This window comes from Euprymna scolopes, chromosome 31 (assembly GCF_053919585.1).
Source record: "Euprymna scolopes isolate OS-2025 chromosome 31, ASM5391958v1, whole genome shotgun sequence".
Classification (NCBI taxonomy): domain Eukaryota; kingdom Metazoa; phylum Mollusca; class Cephalopoda; order Sepiida; family Sepiolidae; genus Euprymna; species Euprymna scolopes.
In genome coordinates this window covers 7883805-7901357 of record NC_136512.1, presented here as the reverse complement: position 1 = coordinate 7901357, position 17553 = coordinate 7883805, and the positions used below count along the sequence as shown (strand labels likewise).

The window sequence follows — 17553 nt, the reverse complement described above, 5'->3', positions numbered from 1 at the left end:
CAAAAACACTTGTAAACGTTTTTTTTTTTTAATTTTTTATTTTCATACTTTGTAGACCAGGCGCATACGCAGACCCCACAATTTTAATGAATCATCATTATGCCAGATCAAACATACCCATTCCTGTGTCTCGATAATCTTCTATCATTATATTTGATCAGTTTTCTATAATAGTCAACCATATAGGAACCTATTCGTGACCAGACACACACACACAGACGTTCAGCTTTATATTATAGATATACTATTAGAATTTTTCAGAATGTGAGAGATAATTATTTCCGCAGCCAAACAACGTCTCAGCCCACAAGGGTCATGACAGTCAACAAACTGGAAGTCCATAACCTGTTTCGCCCTCATTTAGGCTCATCAGTTAGACATATCCGAACCCAGGATTCGAAACCCGAGTCTCTTGCACGCTAGGCAAGCACTTTGTCAAATGAGAAAACGCCCCACACACAAGAAATTTTTGTTTGCTCATTTGGCAAGGTGTTTGCTTTGCATGCAAAAAGGCTTGGGTTTCGAATCCCAGGTTCGGATATGTCCAACTGATGAGCCCAAAAATAGATGAAACTCGAGTCTTGGACTTCTGGTTCGTTGGCTCTTGTGGGCTGCAACGCTGTTTGGCTGTAGAAATATTTATATATATACTATTATACAAAATTCATTTTCTTTGTGTGTGTGTGTGTGTGTGTGTGTGTGTGTGTGTGTGTGTGCGAGAGAGAGAGAGAGAGAGAGAGTTCCTCATAGGTTCTGAAACAGTTGAGCCTATCTTTTACAAATTTCACACAAATGTAATTTATATGTCTGGCAGTGTTCTTAGATATGTTTTGTACAGAAATTCATTCGATAAGTTTTGAAAATCAAAAATATCCGACGTTAAAAATATTCTCTCTCTCTCTGATAGATAAAAAAAATAATTTTTACAGAGGAATATTTTACGTTACACCGGCAAGAGGGATAATAAAATCTCAGCAAATCATTTCTCCTTAAAACAAACAGATTTATTATAATCTGGAGATATAACTTGGTGGAAAAGCATTCCACTATAGATCGAATGATCAAGCCCAGGTGTGCCGTTTTATTTTAATTTTTTTCTTATTAATGAGTTCAATTTACGATAAAAGAAGAAATACCATTTAAAATTGCCGCAAATCATTTCTTCGTTTGCATATTTTAAAACTAAACACTAATCAGAAGTGACTTTTCCAGGGTATTCATTGTCAAGCCCGAATATCAGCTGACGTGATATTGTAAACAAACACAGACGGAATTTGATGAACAACATTATCATTATTATTTTTATATATATGTTTTTTAATTTTTGCGAATTAATCCATCGGGCAAATAATTCCTCGTAACATATAATAATCAATAGAGGATTGATTCTATAATAATACATATGCAATCTGCATAAATTAAAATAGCATGTTTAAGCGTATTGTATGGGCTGCCAGGTAGACAACAACAACCTTCCGTTTGATTAGACCTTTTCTATTTTTCAATTGTTCTGGCGATTTTTTTAGTGTGTAGATCGGAAGAATTAATATAAGTTGCATGCGTAATTTGAAGACATCATCAGGAAGGCTGTGTGTAAATATTTTTTTCGAGTAAGGATGAAAATTTTCTATATAACAGCAACCCTCCAGCCTTCACCGAAGAAAGAAAAATCAACGAAAAGTTACATAAAGAAGAGAGCAATGCCGGAACACGAGCCCTGCTAGTAATTAATAAATTACAATTAACAATAAATTATTTCATAATCTGATTTACAAGTAATGTGAATCTAAAAGAGTATAATTAAGTTTATAATTAATTAATTATAATTAATTAATTATAATTAAATAAGTATATTTTGCAAATGCCGACAGATTCAATTCATCGACAAAACATTTACTTGCAAAACATCTGCAGCATAATTAACATTTGAACATATTATGACCTTGTAGCATTCAACCAATATGACTGAATTCGACATGAACTCAGGGCTTTTTATTTATTTATCATAAAATGGGCCAATGTCTGCTTGTATGTCCGGTTAAAATTTGAAAAATAAACAACAAACAGTCATAAAGTTAGTATTTTTTTAATCAGCGTAGCCCGGGATATATAATAGCTAAAATTAAGTCAAGGGATCAAATCGTTATTAATGTTATCAAGATGTACACACATCTTTTAATGTTATCACATTTTCAAGACATTAACGAATGGGAAGTAATAGTGTTTTTTTTTTACAGTCATATTTCTCTTATGCCAATTGAAGGTGTGTGTGTGTGTGTGTGTGTGTGTGTGTGTGTGAGTATGTGAAAGAGTGTGTGAATGTGGATGTGTGTGCGTGTGAATGAATGTGTTAGTATGTGAGTGAATGCGTGCGTGTGAGTGTGAGAGTGTGTATGGGAGTGTTAATGTGTGTGTGGGGGGAGTGTTAATGTGTGTGTGTGTGTGTGTGTGTGTGTGTGTGTGTGTGTGTGTGTGTGTGTGTGTGTGTGTGTGTGTCCAGAGAGAGAAATGGGCGAAGAAGAATAAGGGAGGTGAGGAGAGGGCAGAGGCAAAACAGATTAAAGGGAGAGAGAGAGAGAGATAGAAGTTACATGTTATACTTTCGCCCCGGACTATGCCGGATAACCTTGCTAATAATATATGAGTCTAAATTAATGCGAATATCAGTTTGAGAACTTACGGTCAACATTATATGTGAACACGAGGCCTAGCTTAACCTTGTGTTGGATGGAGGATGGCTGGTTCAAAAGAAGTACAATTTGACAGAAAACCGGATATAGCACAATATCTCGCTATTAAAACTGTGTTGCTGCCACCCAAGCAAGGTCATTGTACACAATTGAGCCGATATTATTTTCGAATACGCCCGAAAGCTTATGGCAAAACCGATTCGATATCGAACGGCTTTCAAACCAATTTTATATTTAGTTGCCAGGAAAAAAAAAAAGATCAAATAAAAGAAGGAAACTGAGGAAATTTCCTCCAGACTTCTTCGGTATTAATACGAAAAAAACTCTTATTCTGTGAAATAATTGAAGTTTTATTGAATAAAGTACTTTATTTACCAATTTGGGATATACATTTCAGTGTCAGATTAAGAGTATACTAGATTAAGTGTGACCCGATGTGTCGCCCACTGAGCTTGAATTGTATTGGTTGATTAAACGTGAGTGTTTTAAACCAGTTAAATAGAAAAGAATATTAAATGATGTAAAAAAAATTAATTAAAACTTAGCCTATTTCGGTTTAATATACTCCTCTCTCTGTCTGTCTGTTTGTCTGTCTTTTTCTGTCTGTCTGTCGGTCTTTCTCTCGGTCTCTCTCTCTCTCTCTCTCTCTCTATATATATATATATATATATATAATTAAGTTTACAAGAATAATCCAAAACAGCAAACTTAAAATATATTATAAATACTAAAACTTAATATTTATAAATTAATCCTAACCAGATGTAAAAGCTCAATGAAACCAAATAGGAAATAGAGCTTATAATGAGAACAAATAATTAATAAAACATGTTGAAAACACTTTAAGAAGCATTAAAAACATATTTAATTTTCAAAAAGGACACACAAATTAAGCGGATTGTATTAATCCGTGGAATTTCAAAAGAAATATTTTCCTTCTCATCAGAGGGTAGGAATAAGTAAAATGCGGAATCGGATTTTGCTTGCAAAAGTATTTAATGAAACTACAAGTAAGCCATAGAGCTTACTTGTTAAAAAACAGTGAAGCACAGGGAACGGGGAAAAAAGGAAAATGATTTCACGTGAATGGATGGTCGAGTGAAGAGTAGAAAATCCAATAACGGTAAAATCCAAGAAAAGTTGGTTAAAGTTCCGTATCCACAAGTGAAAATCCAAAGGAATCGCATTACTGGAAGATATTTCGACATCATCCCAAAGGCAGAATTCGGTGAAATAATTCACAAATGGGTAGAAGGAAAAAAAAGTGAGTTCCAAAAATTATTAAAAGAAAGAAAAATTGTGCATAGAATGAAGAAATGGAGAGATTTTAAGATATTTTTGCCGAACTTTTTAAATACGAATTATTAATTATTTGTTCTTCATATATATATATATATATATATATATATATATATATATATATATATATATATATATATCATATACAGGCATACACATATATATATATATGCATACACAGATATATATATATATATACGCATATACATATATATATATATATATATATATATATATATATATATATATATATATATATATGAAAAAATATTTCAACAAATTAAGCACAAGGTCATTCAAAAATGTTGAAAAATGGTCATCTTACATGTCATCATACACCTATATATACATATATATATATATATATATATATATATATAAAGACTTGAATATATTTCTAAAACTATCCTCGAATGTCTAAGGCCTTTCTGTATAGGAGTTTGTAAGGAAAACCTAGCATGGGGATAGTTTTTCCAACAAATAATTAATGATTAAATATTCAAAATCGCATAGTGTTCACGGCCCAAATAAGATCTCCATACTTTTTATGATGAAAAGTGGACCTTCCCCAAGTGATGTTACCTCAAATGACAGCACGAAGCTGAAGATTCCAGCAGACAAAGCGAATTCTTGTCCAGTAAGACCAAGAGACCACGAGAAAGATATACTATTTGAATGGTCAATTTATTTATTTTATTTATTGTGTTTGAATGGTTAAGGAAAACTTTACTGGAACATTCGAATATCAATGTATCTCATATGAACATTCGAATATCAATGTATCTCATATGAACATTCGAATATCAATGTATCTCATATAGAGATCAAGTGTTAGCCGCAGGTAGTGGGGCCCTTTGGTTTCTGAGAACTTGAAATAAAGTAAAATGAAAAAACGGGAAAATAAACTTTCAACTCATAACATAATAAAGTTTATTTTGAAATATTATTTTAATATAATTTTAAAGTCGGATTCTATTATATAGATATAAAATAGAATGGTTCGAAGTGCTACATAAAGCGGACTCCAGAAACCATTTAAAGATTTTGGAGTCTGTCTCTATTGCGATGCGTGTAAGCCTTCTTTGTGCCGGCAAAAGGAAACAGCATTGTTTCTCTTTGGGGAACTTTGAATCTTTTCTCCCGTTTTTTTCTTCTCCCTCGTTGTGCCAATATTTTAATCGTTTTTAGACGTTAATAAACTTAATTTTAGTTGCCCCCGTATTTTTGGCACATTCAATAGTTCCCCATTAACTCTTTAAAGTTTCGACATAATATTATTTTGTACGCTATCGATTTTCTCCTGATGAGATGATAGCCGAAAGAGCTCTTGAGAAACTTCCGCCTATATATATATATATATATATATATATATATATATATATATATATATATATATATATATATATATATATATATATATATACATACTTCAGAATAGTTTTTATTTAACAATCAGTTGTTATGGAAACGTGGATTCGGATATCTACACAGCTATGCGGATTACCCAATATATAGCTTGGACATTATTACCAAACGGATGTAAAGAACGTATAACATGGATTTTACCAAGCAAGCTGGATCTACAAAAACATTCATATCCTTTTTCTACAAATCCTCCTGCTACAGGACTTCTGATAAATGTATTATTTTCACTTCGACTTTCCATGTCTCACTGACTTTAACAAATAGGGTGCATACCTTTATAACTATTTGCTAATATTTTCTCTCCTCTGATGAGATGGTAGACATCGAAACCCTATAGGTTAAGGAGATTAATTTTCTAAAGCATTCTTTGTCTTGCTTGGAATAATAAAAATTCTTTGATATGAAACTCAACCACTTCATTTCATTTCAATGAGAGTTTTTTGAAATTCATTGAATTACAATTTAATATATATATATATATATATATATATATATGTGTGTGTGTGTGTGTACACATGCAAACAGATAGATAGATAGATAGATAGATAGATAGATAGATGACAGCATAAGAGTATAGTTACATTGCAAGATCCATATATTTATTTTTCATGCAAGCAGCTCTTCAAGCATGTTCAAACATCAGTACATGTTTACAGATCCGTTTCGTTATGCAGAAACAATCATTATTATTGTTATGTCAATACGATGCTTTTCGTGCATATGCTCCTGATAAAAATTTAAAATCTCTGAGGAGTATATGCATGAAAAGAGGCAGTACTGTCATAATAATAACTGATTGTTTCTTTCATAACGAAACGAATCTGTAAAAAAGGTACTAAAATTTTAACATGCTGAAGGAGTTGTTTTGCAACTATATATATATATATATATATATATATAAATGAGTATTTTAACCATAGCTCCTGATTTCAAAAAGCGAAAAATTAAAAGATTTAATGCTAGGTTTACTTATGGTGTCTTTTAAATGCAATAAAAACCCTTCACAATTTGCTGACGAGGAGACCTTGCTTATTAAAAAACTATATATCATTCAACCACGGTAGTGGTTGAATATATGCTTAAGTCCGAAATTGAATGAATCGAGACACATTCAAACCTCCACCACTAATTCCGTTCGCAACCAAATTTCAAACAGGTTATAAAGTTGGATAGAACACCTCATTAGCTACATTTTGAAAAAAAAAAATTTCGAAAATTGGTTCAGTAGAAAAAAAGTTACAACAAAATATGTGGGTTCACAAACAGGAGAATAAGTACATAAGTGACAAACGCTTTTTTTTTTTATTATTTTGCATAACTTTTAATTAACCTGGAAAAGTAAAGGACAAGAAATTCAACCTGGAAAAGTAAAGAACAAGATATTCTAGTAAAGTAAAAAATAAGAATTTTTTAGACTTAAAATATTGCAGCTAAAAATAAAATTTGAATATTGATAAATATTTTATTTATTATTTGCATATGTTGTTGTTTATTGTTGAGTTAGAAAGAATTAAATGATCCTAATTATGATATAATAAAATTATTAATTTTTATGTAAATTATAAATTTATTAATTCCATCTACTAACTAACTAACTAATGAATTAATTTTATTCAAACAATTTTCACTACATAAATATATGCAAATAATAGGGGGGAAATAAGTTCAATCCAGCGACTGACACCCTTTCTAACTCAACAATAAACAACAACATATGCAAATAATAAATAAAATATTTATCAATATTCAAATTTTATTTTTAGCTGCAATATTTTAAGTCTAAAAAATTCTTATTTTTTACTTTACTAGAATATCTTGTTCTTTACTTTTCCAGGTTGAATTTCTTGTCCTTTACTTTTCCAGGTTAATTAAAATCTTAAGAATATTACTTTTCATGCGCGCATTTTTCCATATAATAATTATTGTACGTAACTTGATGTATACCACAATAAAAAGCATAGTTTTCCGAAACGATCGTACAGACAATTGATTTTATTGTTGTTCCTTCTTATGAAACGGATTTTTAATTTGATTATAATTTGATTTTTAAATTCTAAATCATCAATCACATTACTTAATATATATATATATATATATATATATATATATATATATATATATATATATATATATATATATACACCAAGTATTCTCATATATGAAATGAAATGTACATATACAATGGTAAAATATATACCCAATAAAACAGGGTTACATCATCATCATCATCATCATCATCATTAACACTGATCAGCTTTTTGAGATTTTCATTTGAATATACTTTTAGCTTTTTCTATTTTTGCCACAAACAAAAAAAAACACATAATTGTAATAATAATTAATCTTTTTACTTACGAGACTGGCTGCTTTAATTAAACAAATTAAATTCATTAAACATAAGTAAATTTAAAAAAATATATAACTTTAAAATTAAAAGATTTGTATAAAAACTGTATATAATAATATTACAGAAAACAAATTAACATACAAATAAACATAAACTGAATAAAAGAAAAAGACTATCATTTTTTTTTTTTTTTTTTTTTTTTTTTTGTGGTGTCGAGGATATTTTTCTCCTGGCGTCGAGGATATTAATTAAATTAGATTCATTAAGCATAAATATTTTTTTTTTTACAATATATATCTTTAAAAGAATTAAACAAAACATATAAGATTCGGGATCTCCTGTAGCAGATTTTTTTTACTGTTGCTTGTATTACTTCCGCTTTTCTCGCTCACGTACCCCTATTCTGAATTCGTAGCAGTGTCCGACATTCAGTGGACTTGTTTTTGTTTTTTTTCTACCGAAACGGTTATTAACAATCTTGTTTTTTTTTATGCTTAACATATTTCAAATTGATATAAATTACAATAAAAATAATTCAATTAAGACAAAAAAATTATTTTTTTTTATTTCGAATTATTTAATCAAGTAAAAATTCCATTTTTTTATTTAATTACTAAATTTAAAAAGTTATTCTAGCAAATTAACTAACAATTGGCCTTCGGGACAAGATCAAAGTGTAGTATCTGTTCCGGCAGATGCTGCACTTAAGATAATTTGTACCAGTCAATGGAGGGGAAACCCTCTATACTGGGACAATTATTATTTTTGGTAACCCTTTTTGCCTACTTTTAGGGGAGCTGGTTTTTACCTCACATTAAAAACGGCCTTGTGCCTAATTTGCTCAGTGGGGGAGCAAATAAATACCATCTGTTCCGGCAGATACTGCAAGCAAAGACCATATGTGGGGGCGACCCCACATATAAGACCTTGGTCAATGTAGGGGCAACCCTTCATACCAATTGTCACTATCCAGCTCCCCTACTCCCCGGGGAGTTGGTCCCCATTTCCCCTTCACTCCTCACATTAAAAATCGGCCTTCTGCCTAATTTGCTCGGTGGGGGAGCAAATAAACACCCTGTTCTTCAGATAATGCACTTCAATTTCTTGTTCTCTGTCGGTGGAGCAGAAATCCTTCACGACTGAGACAATTTTTATTTTTTGTTCTTTTTTTTCACGTTAAAAAACGACCCTGGTGTCTAACTCTGTCCCGTGGGGAGGCATAGTAAATAGGAACTAACAATTTAATACACAAAAATATTGTAAAAACTGAATTTAACTTAAAAATACTATGAAAAGAAAGTTTTTTTTTTTAATTTAGTAATCAAGAAAAAGAATGGAAATTTTTTACTTGATTAAATAATTCGAAATAAGGAAAATGATTTTTTGTTTTAATTTAATTTTTTTTGGTAATCTCCAAAAATACCGTTAGGGCTTACAACATGGCCGCCAGAAGAGTCAACAAAAAACTGCGAATAAAATATATAAAACTCGTAATTTCTGTTTTTAAAGTGGGTTGTCAATTTTCTTTATGAAATATACTTCCAAAATAAACTATTACAGTCGTTTAAAACATAATAGAAGTATTATTTTTTATTTTTTAAAAACAATGTTTACAAAATGTCTACGCACGTTCGTAGACATTTTGTAAACATTGTTTTTAAAAAATAAAAAATAATACTTCTATTATGTTTTAAACGACTGTAATAGTTTATTTTGGAAGTATATTTCATAAAGAAAATTGACAACCCACTTTAAAAACAGAAATTACGAGTTTTATATATTTTATTCGCAGTTTTTTGTTGACTCTTCTGGCGGCCATGTTGTAAGCCCTAACGGTATTTTTGGAGATTACCTTTTTTTTATTGTGCAATAATTTATATCAGTTTAAACTATGTTAAAACATTAAAAAAAATATTGTTAATGACCTTTTTGAAAGAAGAAAAAAAAAAAAACAAGTCCACTGAATGTTGGCTCGCTGCTATGAATTCAAATAGCAGTACAGGAGCGATAAAAGCGAAAATAAAAAACCAAGGAGACATCTGCTACAGGAGATCCAAGATTCGTTATTAATAAATAATAAGAAAATATAATATTGCAGAAAAAAAAACAAGTCAACATAAAAAAACATAATGCAAATAAAATCAATGACTACAGTTATTTTTTTTTTTTTTTTGGTGTCAAGTATATTTTTCTTCTCATATCCAGGATAGTTTCCTCCTGATGTCGAGAATATTAATTAAATTAAATTCATTCAACATACATATTTTTTCATAACTTTAAAATAAGAAAATTCGTTAACAAACAATAAAACTTATACAGGATTCATTATTAATAATAATTAATAATAAAAAAGAATATTATTCCAAAGAAAGAAAAAAAAAAAAAAAAATCAAGTCAGCATAAAAAAAAATCAATGGTTCTTAACCTTTTATTTTTCTCATGAATCTTTTTTTTTTTTTTTTTTGGTGAACCTCTATACCTTATTTTATTTGATGAATTTTTAAAAAATTTTTTAATAAATAGTTTAATTTTAATTAACAAAAATAAAATTAAAGTACACATATCAACAGTTTATTTAGAAGGAAAACTGAATCCAAAGTAATGTTTTTTGGGGTTTTTTTTACATGGGCATCACCAGTTATCAAGGACTTGATGCCACTCGAGGATAAGGGTTAAAGAGTGTACAGTAGAAATTGGACAATATAGTAATCGTCAGTAATGGAAATTTGGTGAATTTGTTAACTTATATGGAACGGCTCATCAAAAACTTGTTTACGTTAGACTTGAAGACAACCATATTGTAATCAGCTGGAAAGCAGGAAAACGGAAGACAATTCCACAGGCGTGCAGTTCTAAGAAAAAAGCTTTGTTCATGGAGTCTACATTTAGGTTTAGGCACAGATAAAGAGTGGAGGAAATTATTGATAGTGATTTCTGCTAGATGGGTGTTTCTTGTGAAAGTTTGGCGAGGGGGGACCATAGAATGGAGCTCAGCCGAGCACTTGCCATGAAAATAACGATAAAGCAGAGACAAGCTCGCAACCTTTCTTCTGTGAAAAAGAGGTTGCAGTATTGTTGTTAGTATGTTACATGTATCATGGGAGTCCAGATGGACCCCGGTTGAAGACCACTGATCTAAATCAGAAGTCTACAAAGTTTTCGAACAGGGTGCCATATTAATGACCTTTTTAAAGCTACACGGGCCAAAAAAAAATAAAAAAAAAAAAAATGCCCAGATGTGTTTTACACTTTTTTTTGCATTAGTTTTGTGAAAATGGTCGCCATCTTGGATTTTCTGGACGCCATCTTGGATTTTTCATGATATGACAATGACAAATGATAACGTCCATCAGAATAACACTTAAAGCCTTACTTACCTTTTTTTCCTTAACTGTTTTTATCATGCTTCCACTTAAAGCTGTTAACGACCCTGGTGTCTAACTCTGCCCCGTGGGGAGGCATTGTAAATAGGTAATTAAAGCCGGTAAAATGAAACTAAAATATGCTAATTAGTATGCTAATTAGGCTCTAAGTTACCAAGTGAGATGGTCATGAATACAGCTAACTGAACTTCCATCGTATTATGATGATATGTTCAAAATTTCATCATTAATACCTTAAAAAGATCTGAAGATACAGTTTTTTAAAGATGAGCCAAAACCTCATTCTCTTGTCATTTTATGAACGAAAATAAAAACCACAACCATTATTTTCACAAATTTCCATTTTTACAAATTTTCATGAATATTTTTACGTTTTCCACAAGCGCTCTGCAGGCCGGATTAAAGATTTTGGCAGGCTGCAGTTGGTCCACGGGCTGTAGTTTGAAGACCCCCTCATCTAAATGAAACAAGTGTCGATGATATTTTTTCTTCTATGTCGAGGATATTTTTTCCCGTGTCAAGAATAATATTAAATAAATAATCTATATATCTATAAAAGTGAACGTATTTGTGTGTCTGTCTGTGTACATTTCCCTACGCAATAACTCTGTCAATTTTTAGTCTATTTTTGATATACAGGGAACTGAGATTTGGGAAAATCTATGTGATCGATTTTCGGCCAGAAATTTGGCTGTAAGAGGTCAAAGTTCAACGAGTTGACCTTTGAGAACTCTACCAAACTCCCCCGACAATTTTGTATCTAAACACTTGAAATTTTAGATATAGATTCCTTGGACATGGATTTACCTTAACAACTTGATTTGATCCCAAAACAATAAATATTAAGGGGTCATAATAGGGGTCTAAGTTAAAAAAATTGACCTTTTTTTTTTTTTTTTTACTCAACATACACCTCCAAACACCCGGGCAACGCCGGGCACCCACGCTAGTATATCTATAAAAGTGCAAATGTCTCCATGTCTTTTCTCTATGGTAGTTAAGGAAGACTATTATACAGAAAGGCATTACTTTAAATAGTCACACTTTTTAATATATACATATGCACATAATATATACATATGCACATAACCTTATGAACAGTACATAGGGCCCGAGCAAAGCCGGGCGGATCTGCTAGTATTCAATAAACATAAATATTCATTATTAATTTTTAATTTATGTCTTTAAAATGAGAAGATTCGTTATTGACAAACAATAAAAAAACTTTTTATAATAATACAGAAAACAAATTAACATAAAAATAAACATTGTAAATCAAATAAAACAAAAATGGCTATCATTATTTTCTTAGCTTCTAAGATATTTTTTCTTCTGGCATCGAGGATATTAGATTAAATTCATTAAAGATAGAAATATTTTTAGAATATATATCTTAAAATTACAAGATTTGTTATCAATATACAATAAAAAAACAAAACATAATATTACAGAAAAAGAAAAACATTAAAACCTAAATGAAAACAAAAACAAAAAACGGTTACACATTTTTTTCTTCTGGTTTCGAGGATATTTTTATCTAATAATGTTGTATCTCTATTTTCATTTGGAAAATTAAAATAAGATAAAAATAAACATAAATCAAATTAACTTTTGCACAAAAGAAAACATTTCCTAAATTAACAGAGAGTGTGTATTGTAACAAGGGCTGTGACAACAGAATATTATTTTCGTTCTTTTGACCCTCGGGTATATATCCGACACAGTTAATCAACCGATAACCACATCCGTCTATATAAAAACATATGAGATATTAACGGATACACACTCGAGAGTCAAAACAATGAAAAGAATATGCTGTTGTCACAGCATAATTATAACCTAAATGAAAAAAAAAATGGTTACACTTTTTTTATAGGTTTATTAGCATAAAAATAGTTTGTTTTTTTTTACATGGTAGTCACCACTTATTAAGGCCTGGAAGTCACTTGGGGATAAGGGTTATTACGTGTACAGTAATCAATGAGATAGTATCGTAGTAATCATTAGTATTGGAGATTTGATAAAGTGTATTACTTAAGGTGGCGGTTCATCAGGAATTTGTTTATGTTGGACTTGAAGACATCCAAGTTGGAGTCAGGTGGGAAACAAGCAAACGGAACAGAGTTCCACAGGCGTGTGTTCTAAGAAAGAAGCTTTGTTCATGGAATCTACGTTTTGATTTAGGCACAGGTAAAGAGTGTGGAAAATTATTGACAGTGGTTTAAGCTATCCGAGTGTTTCTCATGAAAGATTCGCGAGGGGGGATCAGAGATTGGAGCTCAGACGAGCACTTGCCATGAAAATAATGATAAAACAGAGACAGGCTGTGGGAGAGAGGTTGTAGGGAAGAGAAAATGACATACCCCACTAAGCCACAAAGTCTATTTTGTACTCTGTCAAGGCAGGATAGGCTGTTTTTAGCAGCTCCTGCCCAGATGTGGCAACAGTATTCCATCCTTGGAGGTTAAAAAGTTATGTTTTATTTTTCGATCTTTGTTCGTTTTTCTTTTCAGTCTTTGTTAGAATTAGTTCGGCTCAAAGTAGAGGGTACAGTGTAGCTAGTATGATCGAGAGAAAAGAATATTCAGAACATGGAATTTGGCTTTCGTTAAGAGACGCACTTCTTTGTTTACAAAGCCATACGGCGGAAGTGACGTCAGACATATCGCCTCCAATAAGATACTAGTGACGTTGTCCCCACCCCAAATGTTAGGGAAAAAAAATCCGAAAGAGGACAATGTGCAACAAAAAAAAAAAAAAAAAAAAAAAAATCAAAAAAAGCAATAAGTTTATCAGGATAAAACAAAAGTATAGGAAATAGGATTGGTGGAAAGACAATGGATAGGAAGTTGTTCGTCAAGGAACACAAAAGAAAGTTCAAGTGGGATTGTTGGTCAAGATGTGGTGATGATTGAGAAGAAGGTGAATATGGTTAGAGATAGTTTACAGTCACTTACATATATAACAAACAAAAAGAGAAAAAGTTGAAAAAGGTATAGGGTTTGCGGAAAGACACAAAAAAAATTTACTTCACCTTACATGCTAGCAGATTAGGCTGTCTGAAGATATTGGCTTCCTGAGACGAAATGCACCTAACATTGATGCTTTTTGTTTTTTTACTTCCTTTTGCAAAACTTAATTATGTTCTGCAAAACCAAAAACAACAATCCAACTTTTCCCTCTTCCCCTTTCTATCTCTCACACTTCCTGACTGGTCTCCTAACATTGATACGGTAACCTTTATCCCTCTTCCATTGCAAAACTCATTCATGTTCTGCAGGTCAAGGAACAAATACGATAAAATCCATTATAAAACAACCAAACCAAGCACTACAAATTAGCGATTGAAGATACAAAAAGTTTGCAAAATAAAAACCTTCTATAAAATAACCGGATGCAACATGAATACTATTTCCAAAATAACTGGATTCAGCATTGAATAAACTGAAAAAGGTTGATATGCCGTAAAACAACCAAACCAAACCCTTACTTCGTATTTTCTATGAACAATGTTTTTGATGAAAGGAAAAAAAAAATACGATTGCCTGGTTCAACGTTTGAGATGATTTTAGTAATTCTCTCTCTGGTGTGTAAAGTCGTTCTTTTTTGTTTTGTTTGTTTGTTTACATAGGAATCACCACTTATCAAAGCCTGGAGGCCACTCGAGGATAATGGTTAATGGGTATACATTAGTCAATGTGATTATGACGTAGTAAACATAAGTAGTGAGAATTTTGTAAATTGGATTACTTAAGGGGAACGGTTCATCAAGAACTTGTTTACATTGGACTTGAAGATAATCAGATTGTAGTCAGCTGGAAAGCAGGAAAACGGAAGACAATTCCACAGGCGTGCAGTTCTAAGAAAGAAGCTTTGTTCATGGAATCTACGTTTTGATTTAGGCACAGATAAAGAGTGTGGGAAATTGTTGATAGTGGTTTTGGCTGGATGAGTGTTTTTTGTGAAAGTTTGGCGAGGGGAGAAGGAGAAAAGACTGAGACTAACAACATCACGTCTATGAGATAAAGTTCACAGAGAGGAAGAAAGGGTGGGTCCAATTAAATAGCAGATACGTTTCTACACCATACCCAGAAGTCTGCAATGGGTGTGTGTCTCAAATAGCCTCTGATAACCGTCCAGTTCCTGGCCTTCTCATAGTTATTATAGATTTCAAAGGATGCCACAACTCAGAGTGGTAGTGAGGATAATCTTCCTCTCCCTGAGAAAATGCCCTCATGGAGTGCATCTCAAATAGTCTATGACAACCAAGTCCAGCTCCTGGTCTTCTTGTATGGTTTAGCTACTAATCCTGGTGAAATTGTTTATACTAACTTGGAGAAAGGGCAAAGGTGTTTTTTTTTTTTTTCAGTGATCACCACTTATCAAGGCCCGGAAGCCACTCAGGGATAAGGGTTATTGCAAGTACATTACGTTAGTGTGGAGATTTGATGAAGTATTTACTTAAGGGGCGGTTCATTAGGAATGTGTTCCGCTGGTGCTTAAAAACCAGTCACTTCAGGCAGGTAGGGCTCGTCAACTTTGGATGGTAGCTCACTTAGGAGAAGGTAACTCTGATTCAGAGCCTCTGCTGCCTTGCAGGATTACCTCATAAGGGAAAAGGCTAAGGTAGAAAACTCCAACAGAAAATGTGGAGATGTCTGAGCTCCAATCTCTGATCCCCCCTCGCCAATCTTTCACGAAAAACACCCGGCTAGCTGAAACCACCGTCAATAATTTTCCCCACTCTTTATCTGTGCCTAAATCAAAACGTAGATTCCATGAACAAAAATTCTTTCTTAGAAGTGCACACCTGTGGAACTCTCTTCAATTTGTCTGTTTCCCACCTGACTACAACTTGGATGTCTTCAAGTCCAACATAAACAAATTCCTGATAAACCGCCCCCCCCTAAGTAAGACACTTTATCAGATCTCCATTACAAACGATTACTACGATATTATTCCCTTGATTACTGTACACGCAATAACCCTTATCCCCGAGTGGCTTCCAGACCTTGATAAGTGGTGACTACCATGTAAAAAAAAGAAAAAAAAAAAGGTTGCCTGACTTTATATTGTCATCACTGATAACTCCTGTGGTGCAGTTAGAGCCAAGCTACATTGACTGTCTTTCCTTTGGATCCTCTGGCTTTGTGGCGAGGGAGGAACTGCTGCATGAGCAACAACTATCCTTCCCATAATCCCCCGCACATTTCACTGCTACACCATTGCCTCTCTAACAACTATAATGGGGCAGAGATTCACCAAATATGACAACAATACTTTATACATTATCTGATAGTATATTTGTAGAGATATAAAGTGGCATCAGATGTAATAAAAATGTTTAGAACCGTATAAGAAAACCTACTTTATGAGAAACATTCTCTTTTGATTTCTATTTTCATTCGTTCACATGCAAGCGAATACTTTAAGACATTTTTCGTATTATTAGAATTGTTTGTTCTCATTTTGATTGTTTTTTTTTTTTCCACAACGTTTCGGCTGATGTAACTTCCGACCGTCTTCAGGTGCATTTACACTGAATGTTATTGGTGAAAAAAAACAAAACTTTTTCACCATTCACCAATAAAATCCAATGTGAATGCATCTGGAGACGGACGGAGGTTACATCGGCCGAAACGTTGTGGAAGAAACAACCAAGATGAGAACAATAGTCCAAACAATCCAAAAAATACAAAAAATAATTATCAAGCCCCATTTAAAAAAAATATAAACTTCAAACACAAAGATATTGTTCACATTTTTTTTTTTTTTTTCATTCTTCTTTTTTATATAATTTTTTGGTTGTTTTTATTCATTTTTATCTTTTTTTTCTCATTATTCAAAAAAAAAAACAATAAAAAGCCACGTTGCGGCCATTTCATCCTCCCATATACGTTGGAAAATATGCTTATTTTTGCTTTGTCAATGCTGGTTATCTCCCTTAGAAGAGAGTTTCTGTTGATATAAGCGCCACGATTTCAATCCTACCCAAGCAGGCCAGAGGATTAGTTGGCCAAAACATGGTGAAACGACAACCATGGAAGACAGTAATTAATTCAGATAAGTTACAAGACTCAGCGTTCCTATCCCATCACAACTAATCACCTGAAGAAGGTCAGAGGACCGAGACATGGTGAAGCAACAACAACAACTATGAAGATGGGAAGTTCAGGTATAATGTTAACAGACATCTCGCTGCTCAACTCCATTAATAGAATCCCTGCAAATCTGGTCCTATTAGTAGCTCTTTATGACTTAAAAAAAAAAAAGCAGTAAAAAAAGAATATTATATATATATATATATATATATATATATATATAGTAATTTATAAAATATATATGGCGATTAAGCTACACTGAATATTCTGCGTTTCATCCAACTATAGGATTCGTCAGGCTTATGCGC

At 32.1% G+C, this 17553-nt stretch overlaps 1 protein-coding gene across 10 annotated transcripts in view; it reads right to left on the bottom strand.

Annotated features, from left to right (window-relative positions):
- The window catches only part of LOC145255614 (pleckstrin homology domain-containing family H member 2-like), a 1732783-nt gene that overhangs the window by 902732 nt on the left and 812498 nt on the right, over positions 1-17553 (bottom strand). For 2 of the 10 annotated variants that reach the window (XM_080114126.1, XM_080114127.1), the window contains one exon: positions 7770-7780. The exons of the other annotated variants lie outside the window; for them this stretch is intronic. In XM_080114126.1, the coding sequence (XP_079970252.1) occupies positions 7770-7780 (11 nt within the window). The remainder of the gene's footprint in view (positions 1-7769; positions 7781-17553) is intronic. 10 annotated transcript variants of the gene reach the window in all.